General features: G+C 38.0%; 1 protein-coding gene across 1 annotated transcript in view; it reads left to right on the forward strand.

Annotated features, from left to right (window-relative positions):
* Positions 1-27,202, forward strand: part of UGCG (UDP-glucose ceramide glucosyltransferase) — a 37,012-nt gene that overhangs the window by 6,037 nt on the left and 3,773 nt on the right. The window contains exons 2-5 of the mRNA XM_006214786.3: positions 15,249-15,390; positions 21,822-21,924; positions 22,732-22,833; positions 24,337-24,449. Coding sequence (XP_006214848.1) covers positions 15,249-15,390; positions 21,822-21,924; positions 22,732-22,833; positions 24,337-24,449 — 460 coding nt within the window. The remainder of the gene's footprint in view (positions 1-15,248; positions 15,391-21,821; positions 21,925-22,731; positions 22,834-24,336; positions 24,450-27,202) is intronic.

Below are 27,202 nucleotides of genomic sequence, written 5' to 3' on the forward strand. Positions count from 1 at the left end.
TTGCATTAGGGTTCACTCTTGATGTTGTACATTCTGTGGGTTTTGATAAATGCATAATGACATATAGCCACCACTGTAGTATCATACAGGATAATTTCATTGCCCTAAAAATCCCTTGTGCTCCATCTATTCATTCCTCCCTCCCACCCTCTCCCCAAACCCCTGGAAACCATGATCTTTTTATTGTTTCTGTAGCTGTGCCTTTTCCAGAATGTCATTTGGTTGGAATCATACAGTTTGTAGCCTTTTCAGATTGGTTTCTTTCATTTACTAATACGTCCTTTAAGTTTCTTACATGTCTTTCATGGCTTAATAGATTTTTTTTTTAACTGCACATATTTTTTTAAAATTTATGTATAGGTACTGTTCATTGTTTCTGAGAGCACTTAGAGCTTTAGCTTTTTAAACTTATATAGTTATCAAAGGAATAAAGCCAACCACAAAATAAGAATTAACTTAAAAGATACATACACCCTGCTGTTAACAGCAACATTATTTATAGTTGCCAAGATATGGAAGCATCCTAAGTGCACATCAATAGTTGAATACATAACGGAGATGCAGCATATAAATATATATGTAATGGAATACAACTCACCCATAAAAAAGAAGGCTATTTTGCCATTTGCGGCCCTTCATTCACTTTTTTTTTTTTTTACTTCAAAAACCAGAATTTTATAACTGGCAGAGGCATTTCCATTACATCAAAAACAACAAAATACCTAGAAACAACCCTAACCAAGGAGGTTACCTATATTCTGAAAACCAAAATGACACAAAGAAATGGAAAGATTTCTTGTGCTCTTGGATTGGAAGAATCAACACAATCAAAATGATCACACTGTCCAAAGCAGTCTACAGATCTAATGCAACCCCCATCAAAATACTTGGAACATTTCTCACAGAACTCGAACAAACAATTCCAAAGTTTATAAGGAACCACAAAAGACCCCGAACAGCCAAAGCAACCTTTTGTAGGTCTTTTTTTTTCCTTCTCTTTCTTCTTTTTGTTCTCTTTTTTTATGGTTTGATGACTAGAGAAGGTCCTTTAACATTTGTTGTAAAGCTGGTTTGGTGGTGCTGAAATCTTTTAGCTTTTGTTTATCTGTGAAACTTTTGATTTTTCCATCAAGTCTGAACGAGAGCCTTGCTGGATAGAGTATTCTTGGTTATAAGTTTAACCCTTACATCACTTTTAAATATATGGTGCCACTCCCTTCTGGCCTGTAGAGTTTCTGCTGAAAAGTCAACTGATAACCTTATGGGAGTTCCCTTGTATGTTATTCATTGCTTTTCTCTTACTAGTTTTAATATTTTCTCCTTTTCCTAATTGTCATCAGTTTGATGACTATGTGCCTTGGTGTGTTCCTCTTTGGGTTGATTCTGTGTGGTACTGTCTGCGCTTCCAGGACTTGGGTGACTGTTTCCTTTCCCAAGTTGGGAAAGTTTTCAGTTATTATCTCTCCAAAAATTTTCTTAAGTCCTTTCCCTCTTTTCTTTTTCTGGGACCCCTATAATGTGAATATTAGAGTGCTTTATGTTGTCCCAGAGTTCTCTTAAACTATCCTCATTCCTTTTTTTCTTTTTTCTGTTCTGAAGAAGTAATTTCCACTAATCTGTCTTGTAGCTCACTGATCCGTTCTTCTGCCTCCCTTGGTCTGTTCTTGGTTCCTTCTAGTGTATTGTTCATTTCAGTGATTTTATTCTTCAACTCTGTTTCATAGTGTTCATATTTTCTAACTCTTTGCTAAAAACTTCACTCTGTGCATCTATACTTCTCTTGAGTTCTCTGAACATCTTGGCCATCATTACTTAAACTTTCTCAGATAAGCTACGTATCTCCTCATCACTTGTGTCTTCTTCTGGGATTTTATCTTGTGCCTTGGCCTGGGAGATATTCCTTTGCTGCCTCATATCATCTATCTTTTTTGTGTTTGTGGATTCCTTCCACAGGCTTTGGGATTATTGTTTTCTTATTTCTAGTATCTGCCCCTAGTGGATGAGGCTGGACTAGAGGCTTATGCAGGTTTCCCGGCAGGAGGAGCAGGTGCCTGCCCACTGCTGGGTGAAGTGTGGTCCTGGACCTCTGGTGGGTAGGGCTGTGTCTAGAGGCTTTGTGGCTTAGGAAGTCTGATTGATGGGTGTGGCTGTGTTCCCACCTGTATGTTGTTTGCCCTAAGGCTTCCCTACAGGCTGTTGGATGGGGCTAGGTCTGGGTGCTAACGATCCAATCAAGATGTCAGCCTCCAGGAAAGCTCATGTAGAGTAACACTCCTGGAGTGTCTGCCACCAGCTTTTATGTCCCCTGAGTGAGCTACAGCCTTCCCCCACGTCCCTAATAGGCCCTCCAAATCCAGCAGGCTGGTCTGGCCCAGGTTCCTATGAATCACTGCCTCTCTGCCAGTGGTCCTGGCACACACAGGTTTCCGTGTACGCTTCTCAAGTGAATGGAGTCTCCGTTTCCCCCAGTCCCATGAGGCTCCCAAAGCCAAGCCCCCTGGCCTCCAAAACCAGATGTCCTGGGGTCTCCTTCTCTTCCCACTGCCGGAACTTGAGCTGGGGAGCCTGATGTGGGGCTAAGAGCTCTCACTCCTGTGGGAGAGCTTCTGGGACTTAACAAACCTTCAGCTGTGGGTCGCCCACCCTGGGGGGGGGGTATGGGGCCCAATTATATCACGATCATGCCCCTCCTACCGTCCTGCTGTGGTTCCCTCTTTATGTTTCTAGTTGCAGAAGATCTTTTTTGCTAGGTTCCAATCTTTTTTTTTTTTTTATGGTTGTTTAGCATTCAGTTGTGGTTTCATTGTAGTCACGAGGAGAGGCAAGCTTGTGGTCCTACCACTCCGCCATCTTGACCAGAACTCTGTTTGTCTTACTGTGGCCTTATCCTTCTGGAGCAGTAATCTTAGATCGTGTGCTTAAAATCCCCACTGTTCCCCAGTGTCTTCAGGTTAAAATTCAAACTCCTTAACAAGACATGTTGCTCTCTAGGAGCTGAGGCCTCTGCTTGTACCTCTTCCTCTAGCAACACTGAATTACTGGCATTCCCCTGAACGTGCGATGGACTTTCTTTAGGATTCTTTTTCCTTCTTTTTTTCCCCTTCTCTCCTTCCTTCCCTCCTGTCTTTTTTATGTTTGCTTCTTTAGCTAACTCTTAATCATTCAGTCGTTGTTGACTTTAGCTCCCCACTGGGGTTAGGTGCCCTTCTTAAGTCCTTCAGGTAATACCTTGAATTTACCCACCTGAATTGTAAATGTGTGTTCAGTTGTCTCTTTCCCCACTTAGATTGCAAGCTTTTGATGGTAAGAAGGTGTCTTACTTACTGTTGTGTCTTCAGTGCTACTAGGCACTCAGTTGTTGCATGCTGAATGAGTGATCTTTGAATTTTTCCCAATAGTACTCAAACTTTAACTCAGTGTCATTTGGCCATTGTGATTTGAGATAGATGGGCAGAATTTTGGATGCTTTCAGTGGCCTTGGTCTTTAATGAAATTAATTGAACCAAAAGGAATTTTTACCTCACTATTTCTAATTGTGGGTTGAAATAGAAACAGGGTCATATCAATAACACGTTCACCTACAAATTCTTTGTTAGATCTGAATTCCACCCCCACCCCGCTAAGGATTTCCAAATGGAATGCCTGTCTTTCCATCAGTAATCTTTACACTTATATCTGTCCTTCAGGGAATACAGAGCTGTTAAGTTGCTCTTAGCCAATTATCTTGCTCAATCCATTTGCCATATACTAGGGCTAACTCTTTTGTCACCAAAGGGTTAGTGAGTTGGAGGGGTTTTTTTTTGTGGGGGGGGACAAAATAATAAAGACCTCTGTTTTTTATGCTGATGGAATCTTTTATGTTCTGTAATATGTAAACCTGTTGTCCATTGGAAATCGTTTGTGTTTTCCTCTAAAGCTAACTCACCATTCATTATTTTGTGTTCTCTGGGGAACCCTGTGTCTGCAGAGTTCATGTTGCACCAGAAAGTGTGTTTTGTGTTGCGGGTGAAGCTCATTTCAGTGCAGCACCATTTTTGAAAAGACAAGTGCTATGGGAAATAACACTAGTCATGACACATGCTGGTCGTAAACACACTGTCGCAGCCTTCCAGGTACAGTCATAAGTAACAGCCACCACCACGGAAGCCTTTTATCATTGGAAATTGCTGGCATGGACTATAGAAATAGGGGACCTGCTGGTATACCAGTCAACCTAATTTTATGTGAAATATTAACAAGCTTGATGGCACGGAGCAGAGATTAATTCTCAGAGTCAGATAAATTGGTTCAACTGAATGGCACCACAGAACTATAAAAACAGCGCAGTTTGGGGCTATTAAGCAGGGTGAACTTTGCCCTCAGTATGGGGTCCATTCTCCCATAGAAGCTTTGAATGAGATTCTTGTGTCTCACTTCTGGGAGGTGCAGCCGCGTACTAAGGTCATGGCAAAGAGCTGCCGGAAGGGAAGGGCACAGCCAGCCTTACCTCCAAGGAGTTTCCCTCCGCGCCAGGCTTCCCTCCTGCTCAGGATTCAATTAGAATAAAACTGTAGGATAGAACTGTAAAATAAGCCATTTAAAAGTGGTACTAGTCAATAAATAAACTGTTGAGTAGGGGGAGAGAGGGGACTAAAAGATGAGAAGGTAAAGCAATAAGCTAAAATGGACAGAAAGAGCAGTAACAAGTTTTGAGACTGAGACGTTAGGGAATAAAAATCAACTAGGAAAAATAAGGCCATCCCATCAACTCAGAAGTCAAAAAACCATGTGCAGAGAGGCGGTGAAGATTCATCAAGCTAAAGCAGCTGTAAAGTCCAGCAGAATATTCCTTACCAGAATATTCCTTGGAGTCCTTTGCAATGTTCCCTGAATAGATGTCCTTCTAGCTCACAATGGAAGCAGGACCCTGAGGGCCTTTCTCTCTTGCCTGTGATTCATCTCTCGTGACCTTTCAGACTTAAGTTACTCTGAGAAAGCAGCCCAGATGGTGCCTGCATTTCAGTTCCCCATTCTTCATGCCGGCAGGTACAGTCCTCCAGCAGCTTGCTCTGAGCACCTGCCCCTCCCTGTCCTTGAGGGTGACATGCCTTCATTATATGAATTAGATTTTTTTTTTTTTTTACAAAAGAGTGGCTCCAGCTCTTGGTTTAAAATGAAATTTAGAAATAATTCCTTGGGAAAATGACATGTATTGACATTTTACCATGCTTTTTATCTCCCTCCAATTGCTCAATTTCAAGATCATTTTATTCTTCAAAAATGAAGCAAGTCAAAATCATTGACTTAGCATGCAAGAGATCCATTCCTTTTATACCTAATATTGTTCCCGAAAAATGTAATAAAATCAAGTGGACATATATGTTAGGAGGGGAGATTCTGTTTCAAGAGAACTAAGGGTATTAAAATCCCAGATTGTGGCTCTGCTGGTCCTGATGCCTGGGACCTGCTGTCACTGACTGAGAGCTTCACAGGCATTAGGGACCGTGGAGAGGGGCTTTCTCCCCGCCATGGACCAGGTGGGAAGACTGCATTGTAGTCTTTGTTCTTGGGGACCATGAGAGGCGTGGTGACTTAATGGTCAACAAAACAGAAGGGAATCTCCTTTGGAATGCCTCAGAATATCTTCATGACAGAAGTTGATATTGATTGGATTGCACAGTAACCAGTAGTTACTTTGTACATTGTCGCCAGTGCATTGTGGAAATCATCTGGCTTTTGCCCCTCAACTCTGAGGGTGACAACCTCTTTCTGTAGCAGAGCCAACTGAAGGGGTCTCCTGGGGCTGTGGAGTCCAACATTTGAGTCAGGCTCTGAGGACAGAGGAGCGAGGAGAACCCAGGACTGCACAGTGCCTCTGCCCAACCAAGAACCCTCAATAGTTTTCAAGGAAGTTCACCTAAAAAAGCAGTCACAGGCCATATTTAGGGGATAATAATTTGTGACATTGAATGTTTCTCACTCTCCTACTTGCATTGTTTCTACACTTTCGGATATGTGTGTAGAACTTTAAATTGGTTCCTAAATATGGGGTGTAATTTTAACCTTGAATACAATTTTAGCTTAAATATTGGGTATAATTTAAACTCTGCATTAAACGTGTTTTATCCCATGTTTTGACTTACTCTCTTTTAACCACGATTTGAGATTTCTGATGATTCCCTTTTCCCCCTTTACTCTTCCTAATACATAAGAGTTGAGTTTATGTTTTAAAAAAAACTCATAATGTTCTAATCTTTAAATATATATGAGATAATCTTTAAAGATATGAATTTCTGGTCTTTGTCTTTTGGTGCCTAAGTCTCATCAATGTTTGATGTCTCTAAATCTCTTATCAGAACTATGGTAATTCAGGGAAGTTACGTTTAGTGGAAAATGTCCTTAAAATTAGCAGTTAAAAAAATAGTAGCTATCGACACCTGCACCCCAATGTTCATAGCAGCACTATTTACAATACCCAAGACATGGAAACAACCTAAATGTCCATCAACAGGTGACTGGATAAAGAAGAGGTGGTATATTTATACAATGGAATACTACTCAGCCATAAAAACCAACAACATAATGCCACTTGCAGCAACATGGATGATCCTAGAGAATGTCATTCTAAGTGAAGTAAGCCAGAAAGAGAAAGAAAAATACCATATGAGATCGCTCATATGTGGAATCTAAAAAACAAAAACAAAGCATAAATACAGGACAGAAATAGACTCATGGACAGAGAATACAGACTTGTGGTTACTGGGGGGGGTAGAGGGTGGGAAGGGATAGACTGGGATTTCAAAATTGTAGAATAGATAAACAAGATTACACTGTATAGCACAGGGAAATATACACAAAATGTTATGATAAATCACAGAAAAAAATGTGACAATGAGTGTGTATATGTCCATGAATGACTGAAAAATTGTGCTGAACATTGGAATTTGATACAACACTGTAAAATGATTATGAATCAATAAAAAATGTAAAAAAAAAACCTCAAAAAAAATAGTAGCTATCATTGAACGTCTACTTTGCAGCTTACTTCCATCTATTTCTCACAACTACTTTATGAGGTAGGTACTATTATCCACACTTAAAAAAAAAACAACCCAAAGAACTTGAGATGAAGAAGTAACCTGCCCAGGGATACACAGCTAGTTAGCTATGAAGTCGGTACAGAAATCCAGGCAGTCTCCTTCCAGCCCGGGCTCTTAATCCAGTATGTGTATATACTGCCAGCGATAACCTAAAAATGACCCCGGACGTAATCCATGGGAATAGGGTATCTGTGTGGGAATTTCTCCAGTTGCTCTGAATCTTAAGTTTCTGATAATTGGCAGCATTTAGGTCACTATGGAGACAGCCGCTGCTTACTCTCTTCTCCGGTCCTTCCCTGGCCTCACAGCACGTGTACCTCTGCTTCACTGACTTCCTGGTTTCCATCCATCCCATCATCACTGCTCATCTTCCCCAGAGTTTCCACCTCAGCCCTCTTCTGTTCTGGCAGTAATCTAGTCTTCCTAGGTCCATGGGTCTCAACTTTGCACCTTGGAGTCACCAGGGAGGGTTTAAAAAAAAATATATGTTGCTGCTTGGGTCTCAACCCAAGACATTCTGTTTTATTTGGTCTGGGTATCAAGATTTAAAAAAAAAGAAAAAACTCCCCAGGAGATTTTCATGTACAATCAAGGCTGAGAACTGCCCCAGGCTGCTTATCCACAGGTGTGGCCTCCACCTGCTACCTCTGGGCTTCATTTATTTCTCTGTTACAATTCATCACTTCCTTAGCTTGCCCCTTGCCTTCCCTCATACCAGTCTACCCTGTTATCCTGAATCCATCTCGTAAGGTATAGCTTCTCAGCTTTCAGGGTCCTGCTGAGGTAGTACACAGCCACTTGGGTTAGTACTACTGCACGTTCATGGTCTCAGATCTCAGCGAAGCCTACACTGGTGTCTGGCTACACTTTGTTTCTGTTTTTAGCTCTGACACCCATGACTGGCAGCACCTCTTCTAAATCTTCACTGTTCTACCCTCATCCTTGTCAGATTACCTTAATTCCTACTTCACCCTGTGGATCTTAACATGCCACTAATTATTTTTTAGTTTCTCTTTCTTTATCCTTTGACTAGCTCTTTCCCTGACCATGTATACTCAAGCATTAAAAATCAAAAATAATTTAAAATTAAACTGGAAAACCCTTTTCCATCTAGTGACTCTTTGGCCTTTTTACTCACGGTCAGGTTTTTGGGGAAACTAGTGTTTATTCACTGTTATCACAACTCACTTCCCATTCACTTGCTTCGTCGCCTGTTTTTATCTGTCTGCCCCTGCCCAGAGTGCTCAGAGGTCACCAGTGTTCACACGTTCTAGTGGACATTTCAGTTCTGTGGACACTTCAGTCCAGTGGACATTTCAGTTCTTATCTTGTTCTCTCAACAGCATTCAATGTTGTTCTTTCTTGCACCCTTTCAAAAAGAAAACAGCGGAGCCAGATAAACCCTTGTGTGACTTTGCTTTCTTCCTGGCCATCTTTCTCCCTCCCTGGTCGCTCAGTCCTAGTCTCCTTCATGCATTACTGGTTCTGTAATATTACATTGATTCACCGCCACTTGCTAAGAGTATGTTCCACCTGGGAGAGCTTACGTATTTACCGAACTGTGGATGGCTCCCACCTTTTTATCTCTAGACTGACCTTACCTTCTGGCTCTATGTAGCCAACTGTTTATTTACTCTTCAGTTATTCAACATTTTTTTAAAAAAATTGAGAACATGTGATACATCATTGTTTTCCTGGACCTGAGAGACTTTACTGTAGTGCGTCTTCAAGTGTGGTTCACTGCTAGCCCACATCAGAATCATTGGGGATGCTTATAAAAATGCAGATTCCTAAGCTATGGAACTGGCCCAATAAGTTGTGGTTTCTACCCATGGGCATGATATATACTGAACGCTGAAAAACACTAGTCTCCTGGCCTAGAAATTGCCTCAAAGCAGTAAGCCGGGGCAGTTAGAGGACTCACCTCATTTCATTTTTCATGTCTCAGGAATCACTTCTTGACCTGATGTCCAGTATCTTGAGAACCACTTCCTATTTTTCTGTCTGATTTTTAAAAAATTGTTTCAAGTGGGAAGAGTAATTCCAATCCCTGTTTCTTCATATTGTCCAAAAGTTGAAGTCCTGAGGCATGGGGGAGGAGAAGCCAGGGGGTTTTATACTTAACATAAGGTCAGAGAGGAAACTGCAGGCTATTTGCGATTACCCAAAGCTGGAAACAACCCAAAAGTCCATCAGTAGAAAGTAAAGTGTGATGTATTAATACAGGGAATAGTATGCTGAAATGAGAATGAATGAACTATAACTAACTGTACCAACAAGAATGACTCTCACAAACGTGGTGCGAAGTAAAAGAAACCAGACACAAAAGAGTAAATCCCACAGGGTTCCTTCCATCTAGGTACATTTTAAAACCAGCAGAATTAGTCTGTGGTGTTTGAAGTCAGGATAGTGGTTACCTTGAGAAGGTAGTTAGTAGAAGGGGACATGCAGGGACGTCGGGGATTCTGGTCATACTCTGTTTCCTGATCTGGGTGCTGGTCACATGGGTGTTTCACTTTGAGAAAATTCACTGAGCTGCATACTTGTATGTGACTTTACTATGTGCTAATGTATTCAAGGGAAAGAGCTCCCCTGCTTTCCTAGAAAAAAGGTCAAGGCTGCAAACCAAATGCTTGATAGGAAGGTCGAACTGGATTCCCAGTATAGAACCTGAAACTGAGAAATTGTTGTGCCCAGGATCCTGGAAGGAAGCAAGTCACGTGATCAGGTTAAGGGTGGACATGGGCCACCCATGGGAAATCCTGTGCAAGGTGTGGGTGCAGTAAGCTCACATTCACGTGGTCCCGGGTAATGAGAACCCCCGACCTGAGATACTAATAAAAACTGCTTTGAAACCGGTAAACCTTGCAGGACCTGTCAGAGCCACTCATAAAACTTGCCCACGTGGGGGACTCCATTCAGTCCACTTATGAGAATTCCAGGCAAATGAGATGTTGGTCTTATTTTGAAAAAAATACAGATTGGTTTACAACACCCTGGCCATGGCCAAGGCACCCATCGGCATTATTTCTGTGTGTGGCAAGCAGGGTTAATACTTTCTTGCTCCAGAGCATAGCTCTGTTGACGTCTGTGAGGGTTTAATAGGAAGAACTTCTTACGTGGCACCTCCCCCGTGAAACCACAGCTCGTTGACAGAGTGAAGTTCACTTGTTCATCACAGTGTCGTCAGGTCAGGGGATGATACCTGGTGTACATTTGGGCTCAAAATAGGTTTGTTCAATAAGGGAATGCTAAGTAGTCATGAAAGCACCACTGTGCGCTGAACACAGTGCTGTGTGATTGTGTGTGTGACTAAATGGATATTTTTGTATTGTTTTGATAAACATTTCAAGTAAATTATAACAAGGAGCTATGTCAGTTGTATTACTTAAGTCAAAACAGTACTCTTCAAAGTAGGGGTTTTTTTTAAACTGAAGTACAGTCAGTTACAGTGTGTCAGTTTCTGGTGTGCCGCATAATGTCCCAGTCATGCATATATATACATACATTTGTTTTCATATTCTTTTTCATTAAAGGTTATTACAAGATATTGAATATAGTTCCCTGTGCTATACAGAAGGAAAAAAATTTAATCTATTTTTATATATAGTGGTTAACATTTACAAATCTCAAACTCCCAAATTTATCCCTTCTTACCCCCTTTCCCTTGGTAACCATAAGGTTGTTTACTATGTCTGCAAGTCTGTTTCTGTTTTGTAGATGAGTTCATTAGTGTCCTCTTTTTTCTTTTTTCTTTTTTTAAGATTCCACATATGAGTGATATCATATGGTGTTTTTCTTTCTTTTTCTGGCTTACTTCACTTAGAATGACGATCTCCAGATCCATCCATGTTGCTGCAAATGGCATTATTTTATTCTTTTTTTCCTCTCACTGAGTAGTATTCCATTGTATAAATATACCACAGCTTCTTTATCCAGTCATCTGTCAGTGGACATCTAGGCTGTTTCTATGTTTGGGCTATTGTAAATAGTGCTGCTATGAACACTGGGGTGCAGGTGTCTTTTTGGATTAAGGTTCCCTCTGGGTATATGCGCAGGAGTGGGATTGCTGGATCATATGGTAAGTCTATTCTTAGTTTTTTTGAGGACTCTCCAGACTGTTTTTCATAATGGCTGCACCAAACTGCATTCCCACCAGCGGCGTAGGAGGGTTCCCCTTTCTCCACAGCCTCTCCAGCATATATCATTTGTGGACTTTAGAATGATGGCCATTCTGACTGGTGTGAGGTGATACCTCATTGTAGTTTTGATGTGCATTTCTCTGATAATTAGTGCTATTGAGCATTTTTTCATGTGCCTATTGGCCATTTGTATATCTTCGTTGGAGAAGTGCTTGTTTAAAAGGTCTTCTGCCCATTTTTGGATTGGGTTGTTTGATTTTTTGTTATTAAGTTATATGAGCTGTTTATATATTCTGGAAATTAAACCTTTGTCAGTTGCATCATTTGCAAATATTTTCTCCCATTCCGTGTGTTGTCGTTTTGTTTTTTTGCTTATGTTTCCTTTGCTGTACAAAAACTTACAAGTTTAATTAGGTCCCATTTGTTTATTTTTGTTTTATTTCTATTGCCTGAGAAGACTGCCCTAGGAGAATATTGCTAAGATTTATGTCAGAAAATGCTTTGCTTATGTTTTCTTCTAGGTTTATAGTGTCTTGTCTTATATTTAAGTCTTTAAGCCATTTTGAGTTTATATTGTGTGTGGTGTGAGGGAGTGTTCTAACTTCATTGATTTATTGGACATGCTGCTGTCCAGTTTTACCAACACCATTTGCTGAAGAGACCATCTTTTCTCCATTGTATATTGTTGCCTCCTTTGTTGAAGATTAATTGACCGTAGGTCTGTGGTTTCTGTTTCTGGGCAAAGTAGGATTCTTGTATCCTCACTACAAGATAAGTCCATGGGGGTATGAAGAGAAAATTTTGTGTGTTTCCCTAAGTGTGTATGTTAGTAAGAGAGAAGGAAGGACGGAGGAAGGAAGAGGAGAAGATAAATAGATATTTGGGGGAGGCACAAATGAGAATTTTTTTTAAAGGTCCTCTGATTAGAGTTTTGTTTGTAATCATTTTGAGTAGAAATTTCAGATATAGGACTTTCCATCAGTTCACTTCACCGTAAACCTGGAGAGGGCTTCATCGTTGTCTGCCAGGTCAGCCTGTCTTTGATTAAATGCTTCATTCTTAGTATGAACTCATAACGGGATAGCTGTATTAGCATTTAAAGTAAAACGTCTTAATGAAGATAAAGGGGAAGAAAGTTAAAATAGGATCAACACTAGCCTATTCAACACAGTTTAAATTGTTGTTCTTTTTAATCTAAAGCCTTGCCAAATGCGGTGTGTTAGTGGGCTGGGTTTCTCTGTAATTGGTCATCACCACACATGAATGTTTTGTTACAGTTTACCAGCACTTAATGATCAGAGAGTGGGACCAATAGATTAAAAATTACTGGGATTTAGACTTCTTATTCTGCCCTCCATGTCTCAAGCTCTTTCATGATTTCAGTACCTTTGCCTCTCATTCTCCCTATGCTACACTCTGGATAATTTCTTCCAATCTAGATTCCAGTTCTCCAGTTGTCCTCTGAACTGTGTGCACGCAGTCTTCTCTACCACCTGTCTGTTGAGTTTCTGATGTCAGTGATCACCGTTCTCATTTCTAGACATTGTGTGGTTCTTTTCATATATTCATGGTCAGCATATGGTGGTCTCTCTCTTTCTCTCTCTTGGATTTTGTTCAAGCAACACCCTTAGTTTGCATTCTGGGTACCAAACCCACATGGTTAAGTGTTCTCCAAGGAGACTTTTTTTTTGCTTTTATTCCATTTCACTTAGGACTGAATCCAAGAGAGGCAGCCTCCCCATCTTCTCTCTGTGGGCCAGGATTTTTCTGCTTTGCCTTTCAGGGATTCCATATTTATAGAAGATTCTCGGAACAGATTTTTTTTTTATCATGCTTGTCTCAGGCTGATCACCATCTCTAGGTCACTGGAGACCAACAGATGATCCCAATGTAAGCGTCAGCTCCTACACTCACTGACTCAGAGGTTTCTCCTCCTCTCTGACCTGGAAGGCTTTCTTTTCTAACAGTCCAGGCATACATTTGAAAACATGCTTTTAGTGTACTTGTATTTAAAAAATGAGAGGAGAAAATGATAAATATTGTATAAGAATTTTATGTGTGTGTGTGTTGGCTTGTATATGAATTTTTAAAAAATCTCTGCAAGGATAAGCAGGAAACAAATAATGCTGAGTAAGTCGTGTTGGGAACGAGACAGATGGGGGACGAAGGTGACTGGGAAGTTTCTTTATCTAAACCTCTTAATATTTTAGTGATTTGAACCATGTGGATATATTACCATTTCAACGAATTAAATACAGAATATAAACTTTTTCCCACTGGCAATCTGGAGTTCTCTACTGGGTGAGTTTCTCCAGACAACTAGTCTACTCTTCTGTTAGAAATGGAATAGTGGTCATTTTTGTGGTTATGTAAATTTCCGATCATAGTTTCTCCTCTTCCCAGCCCTCCAGCTGAACTCTGTAGATCAATATTTTCCCAACTATCTGTGGCAAAGGATCAGTTCTTTAAAATTTTCCAGTCTGTCAGGGACTGACACTTTGGTAAACTGCAGTGAAACTCAACTACTGATTACATGCTTGGATGGCATGGCACTGTCAAATCACTATGAAAGTTTCTAAACACTTTCTCTCCATTTCTTCTCATCGCTGGCCAGTAAAAAGCAACTTGTGGACCGCCGCCACACTGAGCAGCACCACTATAGATGGGAGTCATTATTTTCTGGCATTTGGTGCTGTGGATCAGAAGTCGATACCACACTGTTCTTTAAATGTTTTTCCACTGTAGGTGGTAACCCATTTTCTTTCTGTACGGATGTATTATGGCCTTATCTGAAACACTGGGTGTTTGCTGCAGCACACCCCTCCCTTAATTAGGGGAGCGAGCCTGTGGCTCGCTGCTGGGGCTGATGGTACTGATGTACTGTCAGAAATCATTCATAGATTAGTAGTGTATTTCATCTAACTTAAGATGCATTGATACTGGCATTTTCTTGATGGGTTCTAGCAGGGTTGCTTTTCATGCTACTGAGTCAGGACTGCCATCTGGCTGCCAGCAATTGTAAGATGCCATTGATTTCCAAGATGTTAAAATGTGGAAGAACACGTGTCTTAAAATATCCTGCAGATGGCCCCATGATTGTTCCAGCCTCAAATTACTGTTTGAATGCGTGGAGACTTGCTTATGAGAAGGAGGGAAGTTGCCTTTCGTGACTTCCTTTAGAAACTTCAGCACTCTGCCTTATGGCCCCTTCTCTCTATTGTGACATCCTGACATGAGCTGGGACACATCCTCTCTTGTCTAATTGGTATGGCTTCCCTCATTAGGAGCCCTGTGCTGCAGCTGCCTTGGGATGGACCAGTCCTGAGAACCTTGGCCAACTTATCTGAATTGATGGCTCTGGTATATCTTCCAGTGTCCTTAATAGATATTTTTCTCATCATGGAGGTTTTTTCTTCCCCCCATACTTTCAACTTCCCCCTGGTCCATCCCTGCCATTCTGAGCTTGTGAATATTGGCAGTTCTGTGATTTATCCCATTTTCTTGCTTGCCATCCAAGCTGCTTGGTAGTTCTTTCAATCAGGTGTTGTGTGGACTGTTTGTTATAGAAATTTCTCACATTTTTCTGGTTACTCTTCAGTATTTTTCTGATGCAGATAGAGATTTTTTTCCCTCCTGCTCTTTTTATAGTTCTTTGGCCACTTTAATGGCATTTTGGGATGAAGGGCAGTTAATGTGTGGGTTCATAACATTGTCCTTCGTTTATTTCTCCACCACATACGTATTGAATGCCTGCTCCAGGCATAGTTCTAGGTACTGAGTACAGCCATAAACAACAGTCTAAGCTCCACTGGGACATTCACTCTGCTCAGTTCTGGTTTTCCTCAACTGGAAGCTTACCTGGTTCTACTCGCCTGCATTTTTAGATATCCCATTAGAATGTCAAAAAAAATTTTTTTTAACCTTAGAACTTAGTAATTTATTGGTAGCTTGGTACAGACTTTATATAGATTTGGCACTCGTGTATTCTCCAGAAATGAATGTTAATTTATGTATCATTTGTTTTTAGCCGATTACACCTCAACAAGAAGGCAACAGACAAACAGCCATATAGCAAGCTCCCAGGGGTGTCTCTTTTGAAACCACTGAAAGGAGTGGATCCTAACCTAATCAACAACTTGGAAACATTCTTTGAATTGGATTATCCCAAAGTAAGTACAGTGTTGTACTCATAGGAATGGGCTAGACCGTATGTTTTTTTCTTCCTCATAGTAAACACTTAAAGAGGAATTCTGACACTGTATCAAGTGAAGGTATTAAAAATTCATGATGGTGTTGGCCTCATAAAATGTATGCTTTATTAACAGCAGTAGTAATCACAGGACAGAAATGGGGTTGAGGAAGGGGTATAAATTCCTTTTCTAACTGCCTGTAGGTTGATCTGAGTTAGAAATCCCTGAGTAGAGCTCCTGGAACTCAGGCATTAAGTGCCTGGTAGTTTGAGTATAAAGATTTTTATCCCATGAGAGTCATAGTGATAGGGAAGAGCAGTGTTCAGTGGTCTGACGTCAGAGGCAGGGCAGCCAGAACTAATGGTAAATCCCATTGAAAATCTGGCCTTTGGGGTTAAAATCAGTGGTAATACCTAATTTTTACTTTTTCTGGGTTTTGATACCCAATTGGATTGCTTTTCTCATTTATCTATATAACCTGTTCATCTCTAAACTCCGTTTATTCCATTTCTTGGAGACTTCAGTTTTCTTGAGATGGGAGTATTCTTTTTATTTCTTCCTTTTAGTTTCTTAGGAAAGCTTAACAGGCCTTTGTTTTTATATTTAGCTCTAGGGCAGCTTTTTAAATTGCCTACTGGAGACACTGCTTTTGAAGAGGCGTTCTGGTGGTGGTGGATTACCTGTGAAAATACACCTGTAAATTTCTACCTGCTTGATTTTCAGTCCAGTTTAATTTCTCCTCTGTGGTCTCCATCCACTTGCCTCAGTTTTCCCCCTTATTGCCTCAGTTTTTCGACAGTTTTTGCCGCTTGGAGACTCTCCCTCCTGTTTCTTTAGGACAGTGTAGCCCAAGTCGTGAGTAGGAAGAGGGTATGTGCACACCACGCTTCTCGTGGTCACTGGTTTTCATGCTGTTATTTCTTTTCTTTTAACCAGCGAAAAAACTAGAGGAGACATAGAAGCAATAGCCTTCATGCCGCTCTTATTAAGTATGTAGACATGAGTATCATTCAGTTACTTTTTAGTGTTGCCGTATTATCACTTTTGGAGTTTTGGAGTCTAGATATTTGAAGCTAATTTGAAGCAGAAAATTATATATTCCTTCTGGTTTGTGTGTGTCTGTGTAATAATTTTAGAGATCTCAATCATGCCTGCATTATCTAGTTAATAAATTACATATATAATTTTTTTAAATAAGAAGCTATATGTATTTGACTTTTTTTTTCAAACTACAAATGCACACAGTGGCCTTTTTATTAGAGAGACTCTGGTAGCTCAGGAAGGTAAATGAATTGAGATAAATTCAAATAAAATAAATAGAGATAAATAAAAGTTATTGTAAAATAAGCTTTGTAATAAGAAAAACGGAAGTTTTTCAAGCGTCACATTATAAAAGTAAGTGCAAAGGAGAATTTATTTTTATGACTGGAAGAATATTTTCCTTTATTATGAATAAATCTCAGAGCATAATGTGGAATCATATGCATTTATCCTTGTGAGACTTAACCTCACATTTCAATTTTTTTAACCATCAACCAACCCTATCCGCTTTCTCCATTCAACCACTCTTAAAACTTAGTTATGGAATTTTTATATTGCAGCTCTTGTGGGGTGACACTCATGGAACTTAAATGGTTTTGGAAGTTACTGTGGGTTTAAGGTTTCTTAAAATAACTGCAGGAACATATGTATCCATTAATTAGGGACATTTGGAATGAGTCAACAATTGATTTCTTCTTCTGAATGAAAAAAAATTTTTTTTAATTGCAACTTGGAATTATTTCTAGAGTTCTAGTTTTCACTTGGTTCTTTTTCCTTGAAGCTGTGTCATTAAGGCATTTGAATTTGTTGAGGAGAAAGTCATTCTGACGCTTATTATAAAATAAATAACATTATATGCAAAGATTGTTTTTTTTGGGTCACAATTTTATTTTCTAATTATAAAAGTATTGTTAGCTGTGCAGATGGAGAGTTTAGAAAGCAGAGCAGAAGTGGAAAATATCTACAATCTAAAGGAAAATTCTGATCTCATGGCGTTTTACTTGTTTTTTAAAAGACCAAACGCCGTGGCAAAGTTTCCTCACTGACTGAAATTAAACCACTGAAATCACACAGATCTGAGTGTGAACACGAGTTGTCACCAACAAGGCAGGGAGTCATGAAATGAACATTTGTGTGACTGCCAAGCCCAGCACACTTAAATATTTGCTTTTTGTCAAGTATGAACATTGTTTTATAAAAGTATGGAGATGTTTTCATTCTGGATGTAACTTGTAACTTTTTCCTCCATTATTTGATTTGGAACGTTATAGACTGGAAAAATATATATAAACATGTTGAAATTCTAAAGTGTTATTTAATTTTGGACATGTATAAGGTTTACTGCTGGTACTTGTTCTGAATTTCTAGGTTTAAATTTTGGTGAGACTGTTGTTGTATTAATTGCCCTGAAAGATGCTTTAAACATCTTATAAATTCACCTTATGTTGCTACTGATTCTTGGAAAAAAGTTCTTCTTGGAAAAAACATGAGAATGAAAAAGTGATATAATTCATTTTTCACAAAATTGAATACCCATTTGGCATCAGCATGGAAGGCATTTATGGAGAATTTCAGCCATAGCAAGAAGATCCAGTACTCTGCATCTACAGTTGCTTGATGGCTTTACTTTACAGCCATATGAAGAATTTTAAAATTAATGGTCAGTGTTATTAACAGAGTGAGGCTATGGCAATTGTGATTTTCTTTTCTTTTTGTGCAAATATAAAATTGGTTAAAAATCTTCTAAGTCCACTGCCTTATTTAGATTCCTTTATTATCAGTGGTGTAGCTGTCCTTAAGAGAAAATTAAGAGAATAGGGGTCTTCTAAGAAAGAGTTAAGCATTGAAAACAGGATCAATTATCAAAAGAGCAACACAATACAGTGTCGTAAAACTACTAAGTCTGAAAGATTAGGAATTTACCAAATTATTCTGAAAAACTATAAAGTAGTTCTTGAAAGTAGGTAAGTTTTTAATGTGACTCATCAAACCTTTGAATTCAGAGAAGTTTTCTTACAGAACATCTTTTTCCTAGCATCTGTCTTTCACTCAGAAGTTACCGCAGGACAAATGTATTAACTTAACAAAATTTTCTGTAAACATGTGTAGTTATTATAAATAATTCACGATATTCCTGCTTGATGTGCAATATAATATATATGTTAAAATATTTCTCTAAGAGGATATTTTCTGTTGTTTACTATAGGAAAGAGTTTACATTCCTAATGTCTACAGGGCTGAATCAATGAGGAGATTTAAAAAATATTTATATACATAAATCTAGTATTATTTAAGGATCTAAATTTACTCATAAAAGCAAAAAAAAAAAAGTAGCATTCATGATTATGGCAATTTCACATATTTAGTTCTTAAATATCAAAGGGCCAGATCCCAGTTTGTGGATTTTCTGTACCTCTTCTTGTACTTCATCATTTCACTGTTTGAAAAGAAAAAAGGAAAATCAGTCTACCTATTTGTACAGCAGCCTTACTAAAGATTTGATGAAGGCTCATCTCATCTAAAATACTCTGGGATTTATCTCTAGATTTTAGTAGTCATACTGCGCCCATTTATAGTGAAATTTATTATACTTTATATCCCCTTCAGATTAGTAAAGTAAGTATTTTTCTTAAAATTATTTTAAAATGTAGTATTTTAAATAAACACTGTATATTTGAACATATATATATATATATATATATTTATACCTATTTCTTTAGGTAGTATAAAAATACCTGAAAAATTATTTAAAAAAATTTTTTTTCAACGGAGATACTGAGGATTGAACCTAGGACTGCGTGCATGCTAAGCACATGCTCTACCACTGAGCTATATACCCTTTCCCTCAAAAATTATTTTTTGCCAGCTAAGGAATCCTTTAACCAATTTAATATCTTGTGTTTTGCCAGTTGCAGTGTAGTTGGAGTGACTTAACTGTTGAAATACAGAGATTCCTAGCAAATAAAATGTTCAATCAAACTGTGATGCCCCAGAGGTGATTATCCTAGCTGAAAAATGAAAATTCCTGGCTAAAATCTAGTACTTTAGAAAAACAGCTGGAATGCTACTTCCAGTTTGGTATAATTTTCATTATCAGAAACCAATAAGCGATGTGTTTAATAAGAGTCTGAACACTTTTCAGTTGATGTGAACTGAGTTTCATTTGCACTCTGGCTGAAATCAGGAGGTGTTTGCTTTTCATTTGAAATTAAGTTTAAGAGGTATAATCCATAACACCAAAAACTAAACCTTGCATTTGAATAAAGGTTAACTGTACCTCCTTTACTTATACTAACAGCATATATTTCTCAAAAATTTTTGCTGCAACCTAGTATAACTTTTTTCTTCCCATGGAGTAGATTTCTAGTACTATATAAAGCTTCCTCTTGCTGGGGAAAAAAGCTAAGACTAGCTTTTTAATAATATTTTATGGAACTATATTGCTTATAAACATTTTCTCCCCTTATGTTCATGCATACCTGTAAAACAGCGCAAATTATAAAAGCATTAAAGAAACTGTGCTGTGTTTGGAAAAACAAGGAACTCTTTAGAGCAAGCCCAGCTGAGCAGCTCACTGTCGAAGGAAAACTAGTTGTTACTTTTACCCTTTGGAAAGTCACTTAACCTTTCTAATCTTCATTATTAAGGTCACTGCATTTTGGCAGCTCAGCTGAACATTGTTTTGGTTGGAAGGATGGTTGACGCTTTATGGGACTCAGAGTCAACTCTTGAAGAAATTTCAGGGTGTGGCAGGAATGGGTATCTATCCCATTCTCCGATTTTCATCTGATCTCTGAAGACCAGTGGCTGCAAAGTTGCTTAATTATTTCAGTACCTCTCAGGTGGCAATTTTGGTCAGTCATCATGAAAGGTGGATATTAGATAGAATGTGCAATAATAGTAGGTGGAAAGAATGAGGAAAGTATACATTCCTTTCCCCTCTACTTAATTATTGAGAAAACATTTTCTTTCTCTTAAAAAAAAAAATCTTACTTTGTTTGCTAAACCTCCTTCATTGATTTTAGTTCTGGTCCTTACGTGCTCAACCACTAAATTCTATTGTTGCCACTTTTTGCTGGGATAATATATATTATGCAAACAGTAATTAATTATTGTGCCCAAGGGTGCTGTAAAGGTTTTATTTCCACTTTTTACTTGTGTATGCTTATCAATGGAAGTAAATAAAACAAGCCCTCCCATTACCTGAGATAGTCCCTGTATGTTAGACAGTTAAAAAAAATTATGTCCTTAGTTTTGTTTTTTAGAACACATAGCTTTGTTAATTTTTCGTGGACCTAGTTAATCTCCCTCCTTTGCTGAAAAATGTTCAATCTGTTTTAGAAAGAGGGTTTGGTAGGAAATTTGCCCTTGAGTCAGCATGAATTTATCACTACTTTTGAGGAAAAAAATTACTGCTTAGAATACATATCCCACAAAATAATACAGTAGCATCCTTATATGTGAAAGCAAACATTTCAAAATTTCAGTAGTTCATTAAATGGTCAAGTAGAGGTTTAGTTCAAGATTTTATAAACCTTCTTACAAGTCAGAATTACCTCAGAGATTCTGATTTCGAAAGTTTTTAAGAATGGGGCCCAGTATTCTCTTTTTCAAATAACTATCCCAGGATAATTTTGACACAGCCAGTCACGTGCTAAGAAATGACTTCCTTAATTTACTGCCAGCAGTAAACATAGCTCTGGGCAAAATAAAAGTCCTAGGTGTTTTCATAGTTAAAAGGCTAAGCATGCCTTTCAGGCTGGTACATTTTTAATCAAATCAGATTCTATTTTACTCCAAAAAATGATTATACAACAAAAAAGTCTTAATATCATTTTGTCCTTTTCATGTGAAGAGTTTGGGAGCCCCTTAAATTTATCATAATGGTATTTAATAGGTAATTTTTAGCACCTTGAGGAAATAGTATTAAGTTCAGAGACCAGTCTTCAAGAAAATGGAGGGTGTGTTCATTCTGTTTGCTTACTATGTTGCTTTCACACTGCTAGGCACCCTGTGAGCATCTGGTAAATCTTCAATGACGAAGGCCACGGAGAAGCTTGGGATCCAGTTTAACTGCTAGGGTCATGCCTATCTGGGAATGGCAGGGCTTGGCTGTGGGCCCCACCAATCTCTTCACCCTCTGTTCAGCTTGCAAACAGGCCTGCTCTGGAGAAGCTGCTGTCCATTAAAGTAGCACTTGATAGTCACTGAAGTGTTCTCATCCGTTATGAATACTCTCTTAACTTTTCAACTTTGTGTGGACAATTGCTTGTTTTTCTTACTGCTTTTTGATCCGTTAGTACATGCTAATAATAAGTGCTTGTTTTTGCAAAAGAGGTTAATTTACATAAAATATGTTTTTTGACTAGTATGAAGTACTCCTCTGTGTTCAAGATCATGATGATCCAGCCATTGATGTGTGTAAGAAGCTTCTTGGGAAATATCCAAATGTTGATGCTAGATTGTTCATAGGTAAGTAACAAATTCTGCGATAACCTTTTTGCTTGAATACATTAAGGACCAGTAATCTTCTTCGCATTAAAGCGTAGATTAGGGTGTTAGCCACCCACCGAAGTTATTAGCACGTTTGCTTTATGCATGTTTGTTAGATGTAGTGAAAGGTGTTTATAGAACCTTTTGAGAAAACTTAAGTTATAAAAACAAAGGTTTTTTTTTTCATACCTAGGATTAACAGAAGTACCCCCAAATTATGCCTTACTTATCGATTAGACATTAGAGTCAGTTATTTTTGTTTCTTTAGTATTTTCAACTGGTAGCCTTTTCTATATCTCATTGACTGTAATCGGGAGTGGGTGATAGAATTCACTTTTGTTTAATATCGCAGAAAGAATCTTTTTCCAAAGGCCTACAGGCTTATTTTAAAGATAAACAATGTAATTTCCTTTTTGAGAGTGAACAATTTTTTCTAAATATATTATTGTGAATAATAAGGAACATGAAACAAAATGTTAAAGTATGTTTAAATTATTAAATATGCAAGTGCTTTTCATTCTCTCTGCTATTCATTTGTGTAATAGAAAATATTTTCAAGGGGGAGTGCTTGCTTAGCATGCACAAGGTCCCAGTTTCAATCCCTGGTACCTCCATTAAAAAAGAAAAAAAAAAAGGTAAATAAATAAATAAATCTAATCCCCCCCAAAACAAACAAGCCAAAAAAAAAAAAAAAAGGCTACTTCAAAAAAAAAAAGAATACTAAAAGAAAAGAAGATATTTTCAGTGTTGCATGAATCTCTCACTGCTGTACTTTTAAATTTTTAGGTGGCAAAAAGGTTGGCATTAATCCCAAAATTAATAATTTAATGCCAGGATATGAAGTTGCAAAGTATGATCTTATTTGGATTTGTGATAGTGGAATAAGAGGTGAGGTTTTTCTTCTTTATTTTATAAAACTTCTCACTCAGTGACAAAAATGCCAAAAGCAGTCTGGAAATACACTTGTCAATCCTATTTGTTTGCCTAATAAAGTCATTCATTTCATCATTATTTCATGGTACTATGTCAAATCATACTAAAATTTTGATTTTTTTTATGCTGACTGGAATGTTACATGTGTAAAAAATGTTTTCATTTTGAAGAGAAAATTCCAGCTATTAAAAAAAAATAGTTGTGAGTCCATTATGTCATCTACTAGCTTTTCCACAGGTGTAAATTTTCCCTTGTTCATGTGACACTTCCCTTTTACTTTAATCTGTTTGTGACGTGTGCAACATACTATCTCAGGGATGGAAATTAATAGGTGCATATTTCACTAGACATGTATACATTTATTAGAATATATTCATGGCTTTTTACTTAGCTGATTTTAGCAGGAAGCCACTTATATATTTAAATTACAATTTTCACTTTTGCATTTTTAAACATACCTATAATAGTTTCAGTGTTCTCTAATATTAGGCTATATTCTAATTACCTCAAGTTTCTCAACCTCAACCCTTTTGGGCTGGGTATTTCATTGTTGTCAGGGCCATCCTGCAGGATGTCCAGCAGCAGCCCTGGCCTCTACCCCCTCGATGAAGTTGCACCCCCTCTCTCATTTGTGACAGCCAGAGCTGTCTCTAGACATGGCTAGATGTCTTCTGCAGAGCAACAGTTGACTATGTGTATTTAAGGATTTATACAATAGATTTAGCTCCTTAAATACTTGAGGGAAATAGAGTGAAGTCATATAAAATGATACAAGATTTTTCCTATTTGAAAATGAGGCTATGATTTAAATTTTATCAGCTTAAAATGTGCAAATTTGAAAATCAAGTGTGGCACTCCTAATTAATTAGGATCATTACAGATGTATCAATTCACGGGCAGAGATTATGTTCATTTTTCACATTTGCTGTCTTATATTATTTACTATCATGTATTTGTTTGTTTTCAATGTACAAATCTCTATCAGGTACATTCTCATTCAGTTCCCATTAGCAGTTTTATGAGGTAGAATATCTCATACCCTCCAAGAAAGTGAAGGCTCTTTTCCTATGGTTGGAATAGAGGAGCCAGAAAGACAATTGAGGTCCTTTGACTTTTGCTCCTGTACCTTTTCCACTAAGACACTTTGTCCATTATTCCAGTTTGAAGGGTCTGAAACAGGCTGTTAACGTTTTCAAGGTATATCCTGCCTCTGGTACATATGAGGTATACACTACCCTGCGAATGTCCAGAATAAGTTGGCTGTCATAATTCAGCCTTTTTGAAATTTTGTATTCTACTCAGGTGATGGAGATTGATTTTATTACATCCAAATATAAAGAAAGAATTTATTAAGAATTTAGTAACTCACAAAATGTCTTTTGCATTGGTGGGCACTTTGCTAAAAGGAAAGTGTTTTCCTCTCTCCCTCTGCACCTTTTTTTTTCTTTTGTATCATAGTGGTTCCAGACACACTCACTGACATGGTGAATCAAATGACAGAGAAAGTGGGCCTGGTTCATGGGCTGCCCTATGTGGCAGACAGACAGGGCTTTGCCGCCACGTTAGAACAGGTAAGTGCAGTGGTCATAAATAATATTCTTGTCGCGGGGAGAGTATAGCGCAAGTGGTGGAGCACATGCGTAGCATGCACAAGGTCCTGAGTTCAATCCCCAGTACCTCCATTACAAAAAAAAAAATAAATCTAATTACCTCCCCCACTAAATAAATTAATTTTTAAAATAATAACAATATTCTTGTTACCAGACCCTTAATCACCCAGAAGCCAATGCTGAGTGTTGGGATGAGCTCCCTGAAGTGAACTGTATGAGGTCTGTTTTAACCTACTGACTACTGGAATCCTAAATTGAAAGTAGCTGTTTTCCTTAGTGAAGAAATGCTTGGCCCCTGGGATCACTCACAGCGAACTTGCTGTGCCCTGGCAGTGAATGATGATGTGCCCAGGAAACGTCTTGTGTTCTCATACACTGAGGACAGTATATTCTTTCTCCTCGTGGTCCTCGCTTTCAGTCCTAGCGTTCAGTTCCACACTGTTGACATACATAAAAGTACGTGTTACCTTGTTCTTTCAAAGATCCAGTCTGAGAAGAATCTGTTTTAAGTATCACAAAGTATTTCAAATACACAAAAAAAGGGGAAATTGTTCATATAATTACCAAACCCATTTGAATCCCTTCTAAAACAGATTTCTAAAAATTATCTGAGCAAACTATTTTGTGTTTTCCATTTTTTAATCCTCACCTTATAACAGAAATATAAACTTAGTGTGTAGCCAACTATAAATTATGGGAAAATATAAGTAGTAAACAAAAAAAAAATCTACTCCCAGAACCCTACCAATTAGAGGAAGTTTCTGTTTCTCAAAACTAAGATGGTTCTTGTTTTAGCCTTTTAGCATCTGCATATTTAGCACATTTTTTTTCCTATGTATCTTCTGAAAAACAAAGTTGAGGTAGTACTCAGAACAATTTGTCTCTTATTTTTGTCACCTCATAAGCTTTTCCCCATATCATTAATAACTTTTTATAAATGTAATTTTTATTGTTTCTACCAGAGTCTATTATATGTGTATCATGTACTTGACTTAACCATTCCTGTGCCGTTAAACATTTAGGAGGAAAACTTACCTTAATGTTGTCAGGGAAGAATATATGGTTTCAGTCTCTAAGTATATCAGTTTGCTTTTAAGCATATCTGCATTTATGTTCTTTTGAATTATAATCATCTGAGCGGATAAAGGTACACTTAACCTTTGACAATTTGAACCATGATTTTTTTTTTTTAATTGAAGTATAGTTGATTTACAATGTTGTGTTAGTTTCTGGTGTATAGCGTAGAGATTCAGTTATACATAGATGTATTCTTTTTCATATTCTTTTTCATTATAGGTTATTACAAGATATTGAATGTAATTCCCCATGCTTAATATTGCCTATGAATATACTTGTCCTGCTGCAGGAAATCATTAGTCTTAAATACCAGAGTTTTTCTTTAGTAAAAGAAACTCTGGGTGGTTACTTTAAAATAAAATAACTTTTTATTTTTATGTGCCACATTGTGTTTTTGTTTTGGAAATATCCAGCTGATTTATATGTCAGTAATAAACATCTCCTACATTACACTCACTTTCTTAGTTTGGGTTTAATCCCTAAAGGTCACTCTGCCATCCTCAGAGTGAATAGAGATCGCCCAGAGGAGTTGCTTCAGTCTGTAAAGAAATCCTAGGAACCTACAACACAGTATCTAGTCCCACCTCATTCCTCAAACCTCAGTTAATAACTGCTTAGGGAATTAAGATGTGTGCTTCTGGTTTTAGAAGTTTGGTTCAGTTCAGCCCCACAAACATTAGGACTTCATTCCAGTCTGGACTTCGGTAGCAAGAATCAAATTCTTAACCACCTCTGATAATTCTCTTATTCTGCATTGTGTATGTGACTTCTGCCACTGAGAAAGATTAACTGCTCTCTGTTTCAAGCTGCAGTTGCCCTCCATATCTTTGGGTTCTACTTTCATAGATTCAACTAACCACAGATTGAAAATACTTGGGGGAAAAAATTCCAGAAAGTTACAAGAAAGCAGAATGTGAATTTGCCATGAGCCCGCAACCTATTTATATAGCATTTACATTGTACTTAGACCTCTTTGCACAGTATTTACATTGTATTAGGTAGTGTAAGTAGTCCAGAGGTGATTTAAAGTACACCAGGGCGGGTGTGTGTAGATTATATGCAAATACTGTGCCATTTTTATACAAGGGACCTGAGCATCTATGGATTTTGGCATGGGCTCCTGGAACCAATCCCCGCTGGGTGCAGAGAGATGACTAATTAGAAAAGACACCATATCTAAGATGTAAATAATAAGTAGGGTATATGTCTAATACGTTCAGTAATGAGCATCTTATTCTACCAGTAATTTAGCAGCTTGCATTTCTCCTGACTTCAAGGCATATCTAGGAAAAGGGCAGTAAAATGGGAGGCAGAATTTTAGTGTCCACCCTGTTTATGAAAAATACATTGAAAAACTGGGGAATTGGTAAGAAGCTCAGTGACTCAGGGGCAGGAAGCAGCTAGCTATAAAAGGAATTAGGAAACAGGATTATTCTGTAGGTTGATATACCTATAGGTGTTGTGTGTTTGCGTGTATACATATGCGTACATATACCTATGTATGTAGATGTGTGTGTGTATTTACATGAACATTCTGAAAACAGAACATACTGAATTTTAATGTTTTATGTATCAATGAGCGATATTTCTAACCATCTCATTTCAGTTCAGATTAAGTTTTAATTTGATACATCTTT

Source organism: Vicugna pacos, chromosome 4 (genome assembly GCF_048564905.1).
Source record: "Vicugna pacos chromosome 4, VicPac4, whole genome shotgun sequence".
In the NCBI taxonomy this organism is placed as follows: Eukaryota; Metazoa; Chordata; class Mammalia; order Artiodactyla; family Camelidae; genus Vicugna; species Vicugna pacos.